Source organism: Daktulosphaira vitifoliae, unplaced genomic scaffold (genome assembly GCF_025091365.1).
Source record: "Daktulosphaira vitifoliae isolate Bord-2020 unplaced genomic scaffold, ASM2509136v1 Scaffold_4, whole genome shotgun sequence".
Classification (NCBI taxonomy): Eukaryota; Metazoa; Arthropoda; class Insecta; order Hemiptera; family Phylloxeridae; genus Daktulosphaira; species Daktulosphaira vitifoliae.
The window spans coordinates 10,496,953-10,517,736 of NW_026099575.1; the positions used below are offsets into that span (position 1 = coordinate 10,496,953).

The 20,784-nt window shown below is 28.1% G+C and overlaps 2 protein-coding genes across 3 annotated transcripts; one reads left to right on the forward strand and one right to left on the reverse strand.

Moving 5' to 3' along the window:
* Positions 1 to 658: 658 nt before the first annotated feature.
* LOC126904328 (arrestin domain-containing protein 17) lies at positions 659 to 9,724 on the forward strand. Of its 2 annotated transcripts, none has more exons than XM_050683302.1 (6): positions 659 to 998; positions 6,844 to 6,960; positions 7,035 to 7,255; positions 7,319 to 7,504; positions 7,569 to 7,754; positions 9,335 to 9,724. In XM_050683302.1, exons 1-6 carry the CDS (start codon positions 878 to 880, stop codon positions 9,506 to 9,508), a joined length of 1,005 nt encoding a protein of 334 aa, XP_050539259.1. In that variant the 5' UTR covers positions 659 to 877; the 3' UTR covers positions 9,509 to 9,724. The 2 variants fall into 2 exon arrangements, with proteins under 2 accessions (XP_050539259.1, XP_050539260.1); XM_050683303.1 differs by having other exon boundaries at positions 7,035 to 7,252.
* Positions 9,725 to 16,084: 6,360 nt separating this feature from the next.
* On the reverse strand, positions 16,085 to 17,014 carry LOC126904934 (uncharacterized protein K02A2.6-like). The gene has a single exon (XM_050684339.1). It carries the CDS (start codon positions 17,012 to 17,014, stop codon positions 16,085 to 16,087), a length of 930 nt encoding a protein of 309 aa, XP_050540296.1.
* Positions 17,015 to 20,784: the final 3,770 nt, after the last annotated feature.

Below are 20,784 nucleotides of genomic sequence, written 5' to 3' on the forward strand. Positions count from 1 at the left end.
AAATTGAATTATAATACCCTTTGTACATAATAATAGTACACAATAACAGGATTATAATAGTTTTTATTATCGGATAGACTTAATTTTGGCTTTATCTCAGATTCTAACTTGCTATCATTGTGTTAAAAAAATATTCCCTGGGGTTAGACGTCGTTACTTTAAATGGAAGAAGCTAATGTCGTTAACCGTATTGACAACGTGGGCGCTGAACTTGTTTGAATAAGCTTAACCTACGAACAGATACCACTCAATTCCTATTTGGTTGCTCAACGTTTTAAAAATAATAGAACTCATATTTCTGTTTTATTTAACATATTTAAGTCCTTATAAATGAATGTGTCTTAGCAATTCGTTATTAAAATTATTCAAGTACAGCTGTACAGGAAGTTACTATCAATAAATATCTATGTAACTTAATAACTCATAAACATAAATACACCATAAGGATATGGTTTTTGAAAATATTTTATAATATTAAATTCATAATCAGTGCATACGCCTCGTAATTCGAATGAAAACAATTTAATCGCATTAGACAACTATTTGTTACCGTACAAAAACGTCGGAATCACGGTCACAGTTACCTCCCATTCACATGCATTACGAAACGTCTTGCCCGTAGATCGAGCAAACGCCTGACAAATTTTTCTAATGGTACGCACAGTGGTATTCTACCGACAGTCTCTGGCGGTCGAATGAGTCTGTTACCTTGTCACCGACTACAGTAACGCGCGGCAGACGCGATTCGGTTGTGGTGGACGTCGTGCGCGCCGCGTTCTCGAAGTACTCGTCGAGAAGACAAAACCATTTTGTTTTTAAAATAATTATTATATTTAAACACACGAGTAAAATACGTACGTTGTCACAAGTCACCGCCATGACGAAAAAACTCGAGAAATTCGTTGTTTTATTCGACAACACAAACTTGTTATATTTTCCCGGACAGTTTTTGAGCGGAAGAGTGTTGGTGGAGCTCAAGGACGACACTCAAGCTCTAGGTAATAACCATTGTATATTCCAACGATAGTTTAATGTTACACGGAAGAGAGTTCTCAGTTAAACGTTAGAGGACTTTGTTATTAATTTGCGTGTATAGTCAATACTCGTGATTTATTAATTATCGAAGAAATGGGTCGAGTTTTCAGCCAACACGTTCCGTAGTTGTGTAATTAAAATTATGTGACTGTCGTTGAACAGAGTAATTACTTGCAAAAAGCAGTAGGCTGTTGAGATTCGGTAAATGCATTGTGGCGTAACGTCAGCTGAGTGAAAGTGTTTAAACGACGAATCCAATGTGAAGGCGTGGGCTTACTAAAATCATGCATTGTGTACGACGATATGCGATTCTTTTAGAATTTAAGTGCATTTAAGTCACTCAATATTTATACTACGACAACCCAATCAAAAATTAACAACAGCCGCAGTACTACACTAATACTGGCATATGTCTGTGACAATAATGTTTTTCCGTACTTGAGGTTTTGCATAACTAGAATTATACCAGTACTCTATTGCAACCTCTGCCAAAACTGGATCAGTGCTTCGACAAGACCCCAGACATTAGTGCGCTAGTACGGGTTGGCCAATGGTCGTTTGACAGTGCTGGTACAATACTTCGCCCGTTGTCAATATGGGTACTTGATAACATTTCTTACTTGGAAGTTCAAGTAGAATTGTTGAAATATCTACGCCTATAGCATTTTTTTAGCACCTGTGTCGTATTATGTACAACACTATACTCCCCTTGGGGTATTTCCTTTTTTGGCGAGTCGTCTCTTATAACATGTTATCATTCAATTATTCAACCATCTGTTGTATGTTTGCGTCACTTCATATAACCTAACGGTATCTCTTACTGAGAACCTACAATTTCTTTGCGACTTCAATAATATAACTGAGTCAGTATAATTTATTGTGTGGAACTTAACAATCAATTTTATTTCCCAAATAAATCATACCTTTTAACAGTGGCGTAGATACGAGGGGTGATTAGGGGGTTTAAACCCCCCAGAACCAAAAAAAAAAAATTATTCATAAATAAAGTAGAGGTACGAAATAAAATTATTTTTTATCATTATTTTTTTACATTTTGGTAATAATATTATCAATTAATTTTAAATAAAAAAATACATCTTTAAATATTAATTAGTCAAAAATTTAATATGAAATAAAGCTCCTCCAGATAATAATCGTATCTACGCCACTACCTTTTAAACGCATAATTTTATAGAAGTTAATGTTACATTATGACTGGTGTTGTTGAAATTGGAGTCTTGATACTCATTTAATTCAACTTATTATTTATTCCAGAATGAAAGCGTACATTTGCATGAGAATAAGTTGAGAAATTATAAGGGCTTGAAATTGATTTATAAAATTGTTATCAAAATTGAAATTGGTTTTTGATTACAAAAATTTAAATAAAATTGAAATATATTTGATATTGATTTAAAAAAATTAATTAAAATCGAAATTAATTGGACATTAGTAGAAAGAGGTCCAGGCCCTAAGGATTCCCCACATTAGTATGCTACTGTTATAGCATTAGTATAAAATTTACTGTAATTTTATTTATAATTATTCATTAGATTATAATAATATTTAATATTCAGGATTGACAAAATTTAACGAATTGGACTTTTTTACACTTTTATATAAGATAAAAGAAATCACTTAAAAATGTTTTATTATCTGTATAGATTCATTTATAAAAACGATAGCACAGTGTGAGCGTGGCATATTTGGGACTAGTATAGATGATATCTGAAAGTAATTAAAATCACTATCATAAAAAACGTTTCGATGCAAACCTGTAGATAGTATTTAATTTTAAGAAATTGGTAGATTTTTTAAAAGCAAAATCTAACTCAAAAAGAATTAAAGAAAAATTGCAAAAATGTCACTGGCACAGGCAATGATTTTTACTGAATCGGCAAACGTTCGTCGCATTCATTTTTTAATAAAATTGGCAATTTAAACTGATTCAAATGTTAAAATTAATTTTTTCGACTTAAAAGAAAAAAAAAATTGAAATAAGTTAAATTTTATGTTCTATGTGAATTAGTATTAATAATATTCATGAAAATCAATGTAACTCATTATAAGTTATATTAAAATAAATTAAAATACAAAACCCAAAATTTTATCACAGTAATAGCATATTAGCTTCGATGTGAAGCTGAGAAGGTATTATTTAAGTATGATGAGTTTTTTTTTTTTGTGTCTGTTATCACTTTTTCTCAGCTCTCATCGAACGGATTTCTTTCAACGATACGTCAAAAGATCATAAATCGTATCTAATCGAAAGTAGTAGACATTACCCACAAAAACTGAAAAAATTTCCCCTCATTCCCCGAAAAAATTACAAATGTTCGACATTTTTTCATTTTTTTTCTTAAAACTGTCATTACTTTTTCAAAAACCAACAAATCAATATAATTATTTTTTTATAGTTGCTTGATGTCTTTACCTATAATTTGGTATATATTTTTTATTAATCTGACCCTTTATCTGTCCATAGGAGGGGATTTAAAATGACAATTTTTTTACAAAACATTAACTTTTTTAACTTAACTTTTGAAAGTGTTCCGGAAAGTCTGACACTTTTATATATATCTTAAATTAAAGCTAATGTAATGTACTTTATTATGAAAAAAAAAAAAATTTTACCTCTGGACTTGTTTTTGTGGTAAAAATGGCTACCATATCGCACCCCTAGATCTAAACTGTTGTAACTCAAAAAACCTCTTTTTTTACAATTCAAGAAAAACTGATATTCGAGAACTTGCTCGATTTATTGAATTTTCAAAAAAAGAATATGCAATGTAGGATGTTCTGAAATATCATGGTATAGTTATGACTAGTAATAATACTAGTATTATTAGTAACTGAGAATAATGCGGTTTAGTTGGTACGGCGTTGCATGCTGTCATTCAAGTAAACTGTCTTCTAGCGCTTTCTATTGGAAACCAAACAAGATATAGTTAGTATGGTTTTATTCTCATGTAGGTAATAGAATCAGAAATCCTAAAATGAACATTATCTCAAAAATCGCATTTTTGAGTTACAACAGTTTAGATCTAGGGGTACGATATGCTATTTTTGTGTTAAAATTATCGATTTTAAATCTGAAAAATGCATATAGAAAGTAGAACTTTTTCAACTTAACTTTTGAAAGTGTTCCGGAAAGTCTGACACTTTTATATATATCTTAAATTAAAGCTAATGCAATGTACTTTATTATGGAAAAAAAAAAATTTCGGACTTTATTTTGTCTTCACGGTAAAAATGGCTACCAAATGCTATTTTTAAGTGAAAATTCTCAATTTTATTTTTTAAATTTTTAACTTTATAATGCTATAACTTATTGAAAAGTGTATGGATCAACACAATTTTTTTATGAGAAATAAGATTTTTTAATTATCCCTTTTCCATTTGACATACTTTATTTTAATCAGGATATTAATAAGGAACTAGCAGATCATAGAGCTTTTGGAATAATCCACCAATTTTTTTAAATTAAACACTAAAGATTTGCATCGAAGCGTTTTTTTTTATAGTGATTTTAATCACTATCAGATATCATTATACTTGATCCAACTATGTCACGTCACCACTGTGCCGCGACTCCCCTGTGCTGGGTTTTTCTGAATATGATAACCATGTTCACTATATTTCGAATTTTTTTTTTTTTCATAGTATAGTATATTACATACGCTTTAATTTAAGATTAAATAAAAGTGTCAATATTTCTGGAAAATTTTCAAAAATTGAGTTGAAAAAGTTTAACTAATAAAATCTGAAATCATAATTTTTAACACCAATATTGCGAGTTTTTTAACTACGGCAATCATTTTCATACAGAAGATAAGTCGTCAGTTGATAGTGAACGTTCTTAATGCTCACTATAAATTAGTAAAATGAATTTCATACTTAAGCTGAATTATTTAAAATAATGATCTGCAAGCTAACAGAATTTTCAGGAATCCTGAATCATTTTGTTAAAATCACAGAGTATAATGTAGTAACTTTTTACAATGTTAATCGTTAAATTTATTTAATTACTTCATAATCTTTTCTGCAAATTTTGGAATAAAATTGTCGCTTTTGGTGGTTATAATTACGTTTAAAAACTTTAATAATTTATTTAATTTATAAAAACAATATTACATCTATGCAAGTCATAAAAAATCGGAATGGGTTTTAATGAAATACCGAAAAGCGAAATGGAAATCTTAGTATTGACAAAAAGACCGGTTAATTATCATATAAGAAGTAAAGATAATAAATATTTTAGTACACCTGAGTATCAGCTGAAAATTTAATCAAATTGATCTCTGTTTTTTGTTCAAGTTATTTAATTAAATTTAGGTTTATAAAAGCTTTATTATATTTGGAGGACAGAACCCTTTAACATCACAAACATGTGTTACTGATTACAGGATTCATCAATAATGACATTAAAATTTTATTTTCCATTAAAATATGTATTCATTTAATAAAATTCAAAACGTAACTTGAATAATTTTGGAACTTTAAGAAAAAACTTCATACGTTTTGTCAAAAATTTAGATTTTTTATCTAACTACTTTAATGATTGATAATTTTTATTTACACTGGTTTGTATTTGAATTGTCATGATTTAGGTGACATCAAAAATATTTATGCGAGACTTTATTTTCTATAATAAAACTGTTTTATATTGTTCCAATCTGTTGCAATATTGTACTTTTTTATTTTTATTTTAAGTATTAATATTCATTAATGGATAAATCTGTTATTAATGTTCAAAAAGATAAATAGAAAATACATTATTTATAAAAATTACTTACATACTTTTTTATTTGTATTATTTCACGGTTTGAACATGATATTTGGCATTAGAAACTTCTTATATGCATTAAATATCATTTCTAGTGATAAAACTCTATTTAATCACAGAATGTTGTTAAAATTGAAAAGTGCATGACACATTTTCACTTTTTAAATTTATTGAATATTAGTTGATCGATTTAATATTATTGTTTAATGTTGAGTGTTCATCACGGAACTGAGATGTCATTAAGACATTTAACATATGTATAGCTGTACTGTTTATTTGTTTTATTGATAAACACAAAAAAAACAGTAATACAACTATTGGTAACTTAACATAACTTAATAAAATGATTTGTTTATAATTGAGTAATAAACTGTCAACATGTATTTTATGATTAATAAAATCAATTTATATTGTGTTTAAATATAATATATATGATCAGGTATCTATCCTATCTTTTTATAACTAGAATTTGGCGTTATCGCATATGATAGACTGTAAATTGTTTTATTTCTCAGATCTACTTTATTAAAGTTTTTATACTTTACTGTTTTAATATATTTTTATGTATAAGACGTTATGTAATTATATTTATTAATAATTATGATATTATTCAATTTACAACAGAAATGTATTAAACATATTATCGAGGTTAGTAGTCGAAGTTTTACATTTTTGATGTCAGCCGAGGACTGGTCATGCTTTTATGCCTAGCAAACAGTGTCAGTATATCTGTAGGGTTTTTATGGGAGTTATTCAGATTAAAATTTATATTTGGAGTATATTATACTGGTGTTTAAAATATTAATACACTATTTTCGATAATTATATTATGTGTAAAATCAAATAATTTATTAATTTTATTAGTTACTTTATTTTGTAAAAAATAAATTTAGTTTGTTAAAAGTTAACTTTATAAAAAATGTAATAATTTTAAAAATAAAATTTTTTATGTTGTCTGTACTGAATGTTGACTAATAAAAGTAAAGAAAATATTTTTACCAAAATTAAGTGTTTTTATTCAGGTTTACACTTTCTTGTGGTTGGAGAAGGAGTTGTGCGACTGAAGAGTAGACGCCGTGAGAGAGTTTATGACAAGGAAAACTATATTGATTTTCGGATGCGATTACTTGGTGAACCAGGTAAAAATACTTAAAGATTTTTATTTTATTTTTAGTGCTAAAAAGTATGGACAGCACTTATATGATTATTTTAGGACAACCTCCTGTCATGTTGTCTCCTGGAATCCACAGTTTTCCGTTCAAATTGGGATTACCACCCGGTCTTCCATCTACGTTTCTCGGCAAGTCTGGTTGGGTCCAATACTACTGTAAAGCCGCATTGAGGGAGCCAAACTCTTTGATCCATAAAAACCAGCAAGTATTCATTGTAATGAATCCTATCGATCTCAACATGGAACCATCAATTCTTTCTGTAGTACATACCAATATGTTTTCTTTTGATAAATTTTTTGTAATCTTAACAACGTTCAATTTTTAGGAACCATTCCGCTGCGATATAGATCATAAACTATCTAAAGCTATGTGCTTTGGATCAGGGCAGGTGGAATGTCAAGTTTGTCTTGACAAAGGAGCATATGTGCCAGGTGAAACAATTGAAATTACCGCAATTGTTACAAATAATAGTAAAGTTACCATTAAATCGACCAGGGCAACGTTAACAGAAGTGAGTGGACGTAATAATTGACTTTTGTGTAGTTTTATAATATAAATTTTTTGTCATCTAATAGACAATACAATATTTTGCCAAAAATAAAGTTGTGCAGTCGGAAACTAGAGAATTAGCGTCTCTTAGAAGAGGAAAAATTAAACCAGACGAAACTGATGAATGGCGTAATGAACAACTTTATGTACCACCATTACCTCCAACTAACCTTCGTGGGTGCCATATAATAAACATTCAATACGACATTTATGTAAGTAACATGTATACATGTATATGACTAAGGATGTGCAGCCATCAATAATTTATACTTTTATTATAATTTTTTTATGCAGTCAATAAATTAATTTATTTGAAATTTGTTAAAAAATACTCATTTAGAAAATAAATTCTTGTTAATATATTTAAAATATTTGATTTTTATATGACCTAAAAAAATTTGATTATTTTTAATTTGACTTTTCGACAAGATTCATTTAAATAGATTTGCAAGTGATAATTTTATTAAAGAATATAATTAATTCATTTTTAAGTTCATGGGTAATTTTTTTCAATTTCTAAGAAAAGGTGATATACAGGGTGTTCAGTAAGTCAGGAAACGGGTTTCTATTGTTCTCATTGTTTGTAACAATGAGAACAATAGATACCCGTTTCCTGACTTACTGAACACTCTGTATATTTAACTGACCTTTTAAGTATATTATGAGATACTTTAAGGTTATAGATAAAAGCATACAATGGATGGTGTGAATCGGTAACATAGCAGTGACTGATGTGCACTTTCTCGGTTTTGAGACTAGTTCACGGGTGGCTCTATTTTCCGAGCTCAGTAATTTGCTATGAGCTGTAAAAACGAAAAAAAAAACATACAAATTAATATAGTGTCTGAAACCTAACTGACAACGCTTATAACTTTTGATACAGTTATCATTTAGTTGACATTTATTTTTTACATGTTGACTGCCACGCCTGTTCTGGTGTGTCACCTATATATAAATATTTAAATGCTGATTGAAGCATTTTAATAAACTGATAACAGAGAATCAGATGATACGGTATTAAGACAGTAACTGAGGGGCTATTTGACCCCACGAGTCTTCAAAGATAACATAACAGTGAAGGACGAAATGACCCCTCATGGCTCATTTAAAAATTCTACTGGGGGGCTGAAACGACCCTCATGGCAGTCAACGTGTTAAAATAAATAAAACTTAGATTACTTTAAAAATATATTTATTATTTATCACTAATAAGAAAAAATAATAAATACAATTTTTAATTTTTTTAAAAATTTCAAAATAGCCATTTTTTTATCCCTAATAAAAAAATTGAATGCATCAATATAAATTTTAGGACAAGCACTCATTGAGTATTTTAATTTATAGAGTTGGTATGGAATTTGGACAGAATATATATACACCATAACGAGGTACAAAATGTTTGTAACTCAACAAATACTTGTCCTAAAATTTTTATCGACTGATCAAAAACTTTTGTAAGAAAAGTGTTAAATAATAACTATTTTAAAATTTTAAAATAAAAGGTTTTTCTTATATGTTAGAAATAATGAAAAATATGCTTTAAACATAATCATAGAATGTAATAATTAAAAAAAAAATTTCAATAAAATAAAAATTGTACCAAAAGTTGTCAGTTACGTCTGTATATATATATATAGCTCAAAGATAGCCAAATAATTTATGTATCACAACTATTTTAAAAATAATGATCTTATTAAAAAAAAATCATTAAAATGTTGTACTAATTATTACCAAATAAACTAAAAATAAGAAAAAGTTTTGTGAAAATATTTTATTTAATAAATATTTACAGTTCATTATAACACCTAACACAATGGAAAAAGAGGTTAAGCTCCAACTTCCAATTATGATGGGAACTTACCCATTTAGAACGGAAGACGGTTCATTTGATGCAAAAATTGGTACTCATTATCCATCTACATTACCTATATTAAGACCTTGGTTGGAAGACAAAATCTTTAAATAATAACTTTTAAATTTAGTTGTAGCAAGTCATGCAACTACTAACCTTTTCTTAAAACAAATATTCATCCAACATGAATTTAACTTTTTACTATTTAGATAAAGCCTTTTCAAGACTTTATATTGAGATATACATTTTTTTTTTGTATGTAAATTAAATTTTATAAAAATTTAATTTTGTTATTATATTACCTTATTTTTTATTTGTTTACTAGTGAATATTAATAATTAAAAAAATAAAATAAAATTTGAATTGTAAATATTCTTTTGTATTTTTTACTAATAATAGAAAAACAATAATTACTTGCTGTTAGATAACTTTTAACAAACTTTTTGTTAATAATGATAATTTATTAAGATGATAAGTTTATATTTTTTTTTTTAATGTAAAATATATTACAAAAAATGTTCATTCTTAATTCTCATATCTCAGCTCTACAAACCCTTGATTTCTATTTATTGTATCCCAACCAGTACAACATAGACTATTGAGAATCATTCTATTACTATACATTATACTATTTAAATGGTCCAATTCATGTTGAATAATACGAGTTTAAAGTCAAACAGCTCTTGGACGCTAAACTTCAAAACTCGTTGAGTTCGAATATGTTAAAATTGAACTTCTCCTAAATAAACAAAAGAAATTTTATTGAATTTATATATATCATTTAGAAATGTCTTAAGTTAAGATAAGTGAATATCATAAAATTTTGAAATTAAACTAAAGGAAACTTTGTGAATGGAATAAATTTTATTTAACAATTTATTAAGTGATTGTTTGTATAGTTGTTTTTAAAGGAGAATAAAAATTCTGATGAAAAATGTATGATTCATTATAAATAACTATAAACATATTTTAGTAATAAAAATTAATATATGAATATTTTGATATTCATATACAAATTTGTGATGAAAGCTACATTATAAAACATTTTTAAATATAATTATAATATTGGCTAAGTATTCTTCTATAGTCAGACAATAAAGTATTTTACGTTTTCATAGTTACTGCAGTATAGTATGTTAATATATGAAAAAGTTGGTAGTTTTAAAAGTATTATAAATAATATTTTCTTAAAAATCTTATTTACAATAAAAAAGCAATAAAAGTGTCAGTAGTAAATTTTGTTTCGTGATTAATTAATATGAATTTGAGAAAATACTTTGATAGATATTGCATTGTTAAAGACAAAGAAGTTTTATATTGCTCGTGAACCCCAAACATCAAAATCTTGTTCAGCGAAAATCTGAGTTTGAAAATGTTTTTTAAAACACTGGTTTGTTGACTTACGCATCATTAACAAGTTGTATAATACTGGAAACAAAAGGTAAGTGTATTGAATAAATCCTTCTTGACAATAATAATTTGATCATTAAAATATTTTCATGAAACATATCAATTAACACAATAGAGTATTATTTATTATTACCAAGACTCGAAGCTCTTTTGTATATATACAATTATCTATGTTTGTGCGTTAATGACTTATGATTCAGTCATCGTTATTTCTAAAATCTGTGTAGAAATTCACGAATGGTTCTTCAGCATATTGCTTGCGAGTAAAGAAATTGTAATTGTCCATAATTTTGTTATTTCTAGAAATACAATAACTTTCGAGTTCTTTTAAAATATCGCACACTGTCTCTTTTTTAACTTTAGAGTATTAGAGATTTTTAAAACTTCTGTCCTAGAAAATTTATCTATATCTTTATACAAAATAACTTGTATAAAAACTATGATATTTCTTAAATAATTTTGTAAGATTTATAGAAATTTTTATACATAAAAAACTTCGGTTGCTGCGAAAGATAATTAAGACATTAAATTAGTTTAATATTTCAAAATAGTTTTATATTGTTGTAGTCATTAATTTAATATTAATACTAAGATAATAAATTATGTATAAGATTTACTTTTTAAGTATTACTTTTAAGATAGATTAATGTAAATGTTGTATTAAATATAATTTTTTTTTTTTANATATACAGGGTGGCCCACCACTCACTGACAACTTAAATAACTTTTGATCCAGTTAATATTTTTAGCTGATTTTTTTTTTAAATAATAGTTATACGTTAGGTCTATAGCTATATCTCAATAATTAATTTTTTTACCTTTTATTAAAAAAATTAATTATTTTTAAATTTTAAATAAAATGTAAAAAAAAAATCTATGAGAGCTATTTTGTAGAGTAGAATTCTAGAAAAATTTTAGTAAAAAAATATCTTATTAATATTCAGTAGTAAATATTCTGTAGCGTTTTGAAGTTTGTAAAAATTTGAATTTTCATGTACTATTTTACGGTATTAAACATTGAAATACGTATTGAGAAAAGGACAGAAGAAAACGCTCTTTTCATGATTACTGTGTATACATAAGATGATAATGTGTATACATTACAAACTTGGCATTAATACCATGATAAGAAATTAGATAAGACAATTATTACTTATCACTCTCATTCAAAAGTATATTGAAAATATAGCGTTTTCTTCTGTCCTTTTCTCAATACGTATATCAATGTTTAATATAGTGATGGGAATTTCGGGTCAATCCAACGATCCGGATCGTTTGGATCGGATCGTTCAAATGACCCGTTAATATAACTCGTTCTTTCGTTCATTTCTTACGATCGGTCACGGTTTTTATTAATTACTCCTTACTATGGCTTTCCTGAACGAGTCGGTCAAATTCGCATTTTCACCATGTAACATTACCGTGATATCAGAATTTTTACTGATAATACACTTGTATAATCGGGTTATATATTATTTTTTCAAATACAAATTACTTGAAATAACATAATATGCTGTTATACACGAATATTTTTGTATAGAATAAAAACAAATAATTTATACTAGCGGATGAGTTGCGGTACATAAATCCATAGAATTTGTTTCTATAATAAGCGAAATCATTTAAATTATTTGTTTTCATAAAAGGAGTTTTATAGAGAAATTAATTCACCTAAATCAGATATTACAATTTACAGCAGCTATGACCAGATTATAAAAGAGTGAGGTGGTTTAATACCTCTCACAACAATTATATTAGTCTAATAGTCAATTTTTGTCCTAGTTGCTAAATTCACTAATTCATAGACCTATTTTCGCTTATAAATAATTATATGAATGTAATATTTATGAAATAAATAGCTATATATTGATAATCAAAATTGTTCTTCAAATGAACAATATAGTAGGATACTTAAAATAATCTAACTGAATTAAACTTGCATGATTATGTTAGTAGAAACATGTCACAACTTTGAAAATTTAGTCTGCAGACCTACAATAAAAATGTTTTTATCACAAACCAAATAGTGTTGCCTTTAAACTCTCATTGGCAATAAGTATTTTTTCATTTAATTTTTTAAGAAAACATTATAAGTATATACTTATAAAGAATATATTCTTCGTTTTTTTTTTAAATTTTTAATAGTGATGGGAAATATTGAATAGAAAATATCGAACTATTCGATAGTCATTCAAAAAATATTCGATAGTTACACAATATATTCGAATAGTTTATGTTAAAAATAAACTATTCGGTTGTATAAACACAATTTGAATAGTTATACGATAGTTTAAAATATTTGAAAATGCCCCATCACTAATTTTTACTATTATTAATTGTATAATAATTTATTTATAAGTATTCGTTAATTATCTTCTTATTATAATTAAGTATACTTAATAAAAATTTTAGGTAGAACTAATCGAATATTTTTTACTATATCGAAGTAGATAGTTTTAAAAAACTATCCAATACTATTCGATAGTTTAAAATATTCGAAAATGCCCATCACTAAATTTTTATATTATAAGAATATAAGGTTAGGCATAGGTTTTAACCGAAGTGCAAGTAAACGTTCAGTAAATGAACGAATCATGAAACAGTGTGTCCGATATATTGCGTGAAACAAACGAACGAATGAACGTATGAACGATATCAATTTTTTTTGCGATCCGGATCAACTCGTTCACTGATATGACCCGTTCAAAAAGACCCGTTCGTTCGTAAACGACTCATTACTAGTTTAATACCGTAAAATAATACATGAAAATTCAAATTTTCACAAACTTCAAACCGCTACAGAATATTTACTACTGTATATTAATAAGATATTTTTTTACTAAAATTTTTCTTAAATTCTACTCTACAAAATAGCTCTCTTAGATTTTTTTTTTACATTTTATTTAAAATTTAAAAATAATTAATATTTTTAATAAAATGTAAAAAAATTAATTATTGAGATATAGCTATAGACCTAACGTATAACTATTATTTAAAAAAAAAATCAGCTAAAAATATTAACTGGATCAAAAGTTATTTAAGTTGCCAGTGAGTGGTGGGCCACTCTGTATATATATATTTTATTTACATTAAATTTCTGTATATAAATTAGATATTATTTTAGTTTAACAAANGAGTTTTTATATTCATTTATATTATAATAGTTTGTTTCATAATACTGTATACTTTTTCGCATTTATATAAAATTGTTTTTTATTCTTGTATCTTACTTTACACCCATGTAAATTGTTATTGGACTAACGTCCGTTTAAAATAAAATAAATAAATAAATAAATAACATGAAACTAAAAAGTAAAAAATAAATATAGTTTAAAAAACTAAAAAAACACGCTTTTATTAGTTTCACTTGTATGTATGTATGTATGTATGTATGTATGTATGTATGTATGTAACTCTCCAAACGCCACGCGTTATCGCATATTCCGTCGTCTAGACTAAACTGTCATAACGCATTCACCCCACCCCACGCCTCGCTCACATCACGACGGCACACTATTCCTCTGTATAAATTTATTTTTGGTTATCGTACCCGTGTGCTTGTCATCAATATTATATATATATAAACAAATTTTTATTTTGACTGACCAATACTATCCGCGTACCATACGGCTTACGTATATATTCCTACTGCCGTTTATACCTCAGGTATAACGTTAGTCCGACACGCCCGCCCACAAAACACAGCTATACCTAGTGCATGATACTTTTACGTAGTTAAGTTGCATTATTTGTATATATATATATTCTAATTACTATTAAAAATATATATTAACACACTTTATTCTAATTAAGAGATATAAAGTATTCATTCCGATTTCGAGGGATGTTTTCCGTATTGTCATTTTTCGTCACTACCTCCATGTTCCGGGAGTGGGAAATTTGCGCGCCTGCTGCTTTCCTTGGATGTGGTAGCCGTTTCTCAGATACCCTCCCCGGAATCGAACCCTGATTTCCCGTANGTAGTATATACTATAAGTTATAAGATTATATTTATATATATATTTTATTTTATATTAAATTTCTGTGTATAAATTAGATATTATTTTAGTTTAACAAATATGTAGTCTTTAATTTAATACTATCACTTAGAGAATAAATTATTAATATAATTTTAGAAATTTAATCTTTTTAATAATGCATTTTTCCTGATTTTCATAACATTAATATATAGGTTTTAATATTGCATAATATACATAAGATTAGAATAAATTTTATAGTAATTTTTTTCATATTTAGAGAACAATTCTTTTTTTCTATTGTAATATCCTTGTATCGCAGATAGCTTTCCAGGTGTATCTTCATCTTTTACAGTTATAAAAATGTGTATTTGTTATGATTAATTTATTTTTTGTGCAAAACTCTATTAGATTGTCACCTCTTTAGTTCATTTCGTGTTCATAATATAGTTACGTGGATATTGCAATCATCATTGTCTCAGTGTATAATTTCTAACCATCTTTTTTTCTCTTGCTCTGCCTACATTGATATTAAAATAACTGAGCTTTATATAATTTTCCTCACTGTATCATGTGTTTATTAAATTGCTAGGCTCTTCATACATTTTTCCTACTTCTCCATACTCCTCAATTGTAGTAAGCATATATAGTTGTATAACCACTGTATCTTTGGCTATTTATATGTCTTTGCTTAGACTGTAATGCATTGCTGTTTATTTACTTAATCTTACAGTGTTACCTCATACACTACATCTTTCGGTCCTTTTTTATTAAATGACCATAACAATCAAAATATTAATACATAGCAAATACATGATAGTAAAAACATAGTTAAAATAACATATCAAGATAATAAAAAACAACATAATTAAAATAACATATCAAGATAATAAAAAAACAATACAATTTAAATATCAAATAATGCTACCTAAAGACTTGCACCATGAATAACTTATGTCAATAAATATTTATATACAAAAATCTTTGTACTTTTCTGGTAACTTAATTTCTCTTTTTGTTTTTTGATCAATACTACTTGTGTCACTAGCCTACTCATTTTCAACTTCTTTTGAACCACTATCTTCTTTTATAAACTTTTTCACAAATGAATCATGTCTGGTATATTTTGCCCCATCCCTCTCAACAGTAATAGAAGGACCTCTGTATTTACTACTGTATAAGGATCCACACAAAAATTTGGAGTAAGCTTATTTGTTTTAATAAAACCAAATCGCCCTCCTTGAACTCTTCTTGTTCCCTTGCATTTCTTATCATTTCATATTCTTGTCTGCAAAATCTTTTCCTATAAACTTCTTTTCTTTATCTCTGTCTTCAACTTCTTCATTAAAACCCATTCCTTGAATTTGCGGTAATTTATCTCTAGATTTCCTCCCAACAACAATTCTGATGGACTTACACCCGTTACTGAATAAGGAGTATTTCTATACATAAATAAATACTTTAGTAATTCATCTTCCCAATCCAACTTACTAGCCTGAGCAATAATTAACCGTTTTAAGATTGAGCGATTTTGCCTTTCAACTTCTCCATTAGCTTGAGGCCAAAGTGGTATAGTATTATAAATTTCTATATTATTTTCTTCACAAAAACTCTTATATTCTTGAGAGATAAATTGACCACCATTATCACAAGTAATTGTAATAGGATTCCCAAAGCGAGCAAAAATTCTCTTCAAACTCTTAACAATTGTTTTGGCTTCAACATTCTTAAAAATGTCAATTTCATAATATGTACTGTAATAATCTACAACAAAAATATAATGCCCCGAAGGTAACGGACCTAATAAGTCAACCGCAACATCTATCCATGGACCCATTGGAAGTTTCCTTCTTTTCATTAATGGTGGATGATTAGGAAGCGATACAATTTGACAATCATGACAGGACTTGATACATTTTTCAGCTTCTTTGTCTAAGCCTGGCCACCACACTTTTGATCTTAACCGTTGCTTCATTGACACTATTCCAGGATGTCCTTCATGTGCAAGTTGTAAAACTTTAGGTCTTAACTTTAAAGGCATTACAATTCTTGTACCTCTTAACAAAATATTATTATAAATACATAACTCTGTTTTAATAACCTTGTATGCAATAGGAGCTACATCAAAGTTACCTGTCTTAAAACAATTGTTAATTAAAATTAACTCACTATCCACTTCAGATTCTTTTTTTATTTCTTCCAAGCTAAGTGCTCTTGGTGTAGCCTTAACCATAATGTTATGAATATGAACTTCATTCTTGTTGTCATTTACTTTCTTACCATTGTACACTACCAACCTTGATAATGGATCAGCTATATTAGATTTTCCTGGTCTGTGTACAATTTCATAATCATATATTTGTAATCTTAAAACCCAATGTTCAATTCTTAGACACAGTTCTAAAAAGCTTCTTTTTCTAATTGAGAGTATCTGCGCTCTACCTCTGATAATGTTCTACTGGTATATTCAATAACTCTAGGACCTTGATAATCTAACTGAACCAAAACAGTACCCAATCCGACTGGACTTGCGTCGCAATAAACATGTGTTTCATCTTCTGGACTATAATAACCTAAGACTGGATTTGTAACTAAAGATGATTTTAATTTCTTAAAAGCTTCATCCTGTTCTTTTCCCCAAATAAATTTAACTTGTTTTCTGGTCATCTTCCTTAGAACATTGGCTTCTGTTGCTAAGTGAGGAATAAATCTTGACACATAAGTTAATAATCCAAGAAAACTAGAAACTTCTTCTTTTGATTTTGGTTGGCCAAACGATTCAACTGCTTCTTTTTTATGGACATCCAGCTTAATACCATTTGCACTTAAATTATGACCCAGACTATTTATTTCAGTTTTATTAAAAGAACATTTGCTGAAGTTTTATGTCATCCCTTTTTCTTCAAGTGTTTTTAACACTTTATCTGTTTTGATTTGAAGTCCTTCCCAAGTTTCATCAAAAATTAAAATATCATCAAATACATTTAATATTCCCTCAAGTCCTTGCAAAATTTGTTGAAATATATCGGGTGCACAATTTATACCGAAAAATAGTATTTTGAATCTAAATATTCCCATGTGTGTAACAAAATTAGTAATTTCTCTTGATTTAGGACTCAACTCTATTTGATGAAAAGCTTGCTTGATATCTAGTTTAATAAAATATTTACTTTTCCTAAACTTATACCAAATATCTTCAAGTGTTGGGAATGGATATGATTTCTTTTCTATTGCTCTATTAGCTTGTCTCATATCGATACAAATGCGCAAGGTATTGTTTGATTTCATAATTGGTATAATAGGAGATAACCATGCTGTAGGACCATTAACTTTTTCAATTATATCTTCCCGAAATAACTTAGTAATTTCTTCTCCTACCATTTTGTGTAAAGGTATTGGAACTTTCCTACATTTTTGAGCAACTGGATGCACCTCTGTATTAATAGGTATATCTAGTTGGAAATATTTTAGTTTTCCTGTACCATTAAATATTGGTCTATTTTTTAGGTTTATTGAATATTAATTTAGTTTGACAAACGTGTAGTATTTAATTTAATATTAATATTAAGAAACTAAATTATTTATAAGATTTACTTTTTAAGTATTACTATTAAGCAGTGTTGGGAAAGTTCCTTTTTAAATGGAATTCGTTCCGTTCCCCGTTCATTTTCTAAAATATGAACTCGTTCCAGATCCTAATTCTTTATATTAAGAAGGAACTTGTTCCAGATCCAGTTCCTCCAAAATAAGAACTCGTTCCACTCTTCGTTCCTTTTATAAGTTATTTAAAAAATTGTGGCAATGAGATCATGATAACGGTCATCAATGATTTTCATCAGCAGTCGAATACAAAACAAATTTGTAGTATTCCTTATCTAAAAGTATTCGAAAATTATATTTATAAGCAGGTAGTAAATGCTAACGACTTGTGTCAACGCGACCAATGTCTATTGTCTACATATAAGTTAGAAATAATAAATCAGAAAACCCAAAACCTTTAACATAAATTAGTTAACAAGAAACGACGATAATATTCGGTGCATTATTTAATATATGTACACATATATTAAATATTTACTGTATACCTACATGTGATAATAACTCTATCTATAATCAATTGATTCATTTAAACAGCCTACGATCTCGGCTGGGTATATAGGGGACTTCCATTGTCAAAAGTCAACTAAAAATACCATAATATTTTAATGTCTAGATACGAAGAAAACTACACTAAAACATGTTTATAAAAAATTTTAGGAACTGTAATTTCCGTTCACGTTCCTTAAAAAATGGAATTTGTTCATTTTCCTCGTTCCTTCAAAAAGAACTCGTTCCAGGAATCCGTTCCTTTTGGAACTAGTTCCTTCTCAACACTGCTATTAAGATAGATTAATGTAAATTTTGTATTAAATATATATTAAAATTTTTTTTTTTTTACAAACAAACTTATTCTTAATTATATACCATAAGTTATCATAAGATTACTGGTACATCTCTCATCCCTCCTCATTACTTCTCATTTTTAAATCCGTTATTCGCACTAAAATTGAATACGGCTCTTTTTTATTTTCTTCAGCTTCCTACACTTATAGGAAAAAACTTAATTCCCTTTTATCCGCATGCTTGCGCAGCATTCTTGGTTTTCTTAAGTTTACCCTGAGCCATAGTATTTTTGTTGAGTGCTCCTCTCCCCCCCTCGAAATCCGCTGTCGATTGCTTGCTAATAAATTTCTCCTAAAATCTCTCTCCACCCCTAACCATCATATTTTTTCCTTATACTCCGAATTAAGTAATTGCTGGGGCTACGTGCCTAAATCACTTTCAATTTTAGCCTCAGTATGCTCTTCTCTGTTACCCATGGTCTGTCACAATTACAAATCACACTCCAGATTACCTTTATTTGACTGTCCTCTAGTGGCTCTTACAATGGCTCCCATAGTGTATACTTCAACGTGTTTCCTCGGCTTCCCTCCTTCAATCCTCCGTTCACTTCCTGCAACTTCCGTTATAATCTCTTCAAAGATTATATCTCAGCTAATTTTCCGACTAAATGCTTTNAAGATTATATCTCAGCTAATTTTCCGACTAAATGCTTTATATTCACAGATGGTTCTGTATCAACTAACTCGGCTGGTTGTTCTTTCTTTATTCCTGAACTTAATATTTCATACTCAGCTGCACTCCACCCTTCTTCTTCTTCTTTTACCACTGAATGCCTTGCCATCGTTAATGCTCTCATTTTTATATCTTCTACTTCAATTAATGAATTTGCTATTTTTTCTGATTCTCTATCTTGCCTACTTGCCCTCACTTCTAATCCATTTTGCTTTCATCTTTCTCCTTACATTCTTATTATTAGATCACTTATCTCCTTAATTCGATCCCAAAATAGATCTATTGTTTTCACTGGGTGCCGGGTCACGCCAGTATATTAGGTAACGAAACAGCTGACCGTCTTGCTACTTCTACTTCCCCCTTCTTTACTTCATCAAGCCATAATATTCCCGCTTCTGACTTTTTCCGCCTCATACGACATACAGTTCTTCAAGCCTGGCAGGACAGTTGGGCTACAATAAAATTGAAAACGGTATGTTGGTACCGATCGATTTCTCCATCCATTATACATTCTCCATGGTTTCATAACCTTGACTTATCCAGAAATATAATTTCTCAGTACTCAAGATTTAGGTTAGGCCATAATCTTCTGCCTTACAATGCATTTCATCTTTCCTTAAATTACGTTCCCTTTTGTCCCTTACATGATAGTGAAGCTCTATACGATTTTTCTCATCTTCTCTTTGATTGTCCTGCCCTAATTAACAGCAGAAATAAACTATTCAGCATCTTAGCCTCGCACAATATTAATCCCCCTACGTAGCTAATAGATTAATTTAAATGTTGTATTAAATATATATTAAAAATAATTTTTGTTTTACTATCACAAATATTCATAAGTATATATCATAAGTTACATAAGATATTTTATATATATATTTTATTTTA

Excerpts from the sequence above, each read along its gene's own strand:
- LOC126904328 (XM_050683302.1), top strand. The coding sequence starts at position 878 with ATGACGAAAAAACTCGAGAAATTCGTTGTTTTATTCGACAACACAAAC. Across the intron at positions 7,256-7,318 it reads AACCATCAATTCTTTCTGTA|GAACCATTCCGCTGCGATAT; the intron begins GTACATACCAAT and ends TTCAATTTTTAG. Across the intron at positions 7,505-7,568 it reads CCAGGGCAACGTTAACAGAA|ACAATACAATATTTTGCCAA; the intron begins GTGAGTGGACGT and ends GTCATCTAATAG.
- LOC126904934 (XM_050684339.1), bottom strand. The coding sequence starts at position 17,014 with ATGGTTAAGGCTACACCAAGAGCACTTAGCTTGGAAGAAATAAAAAAA.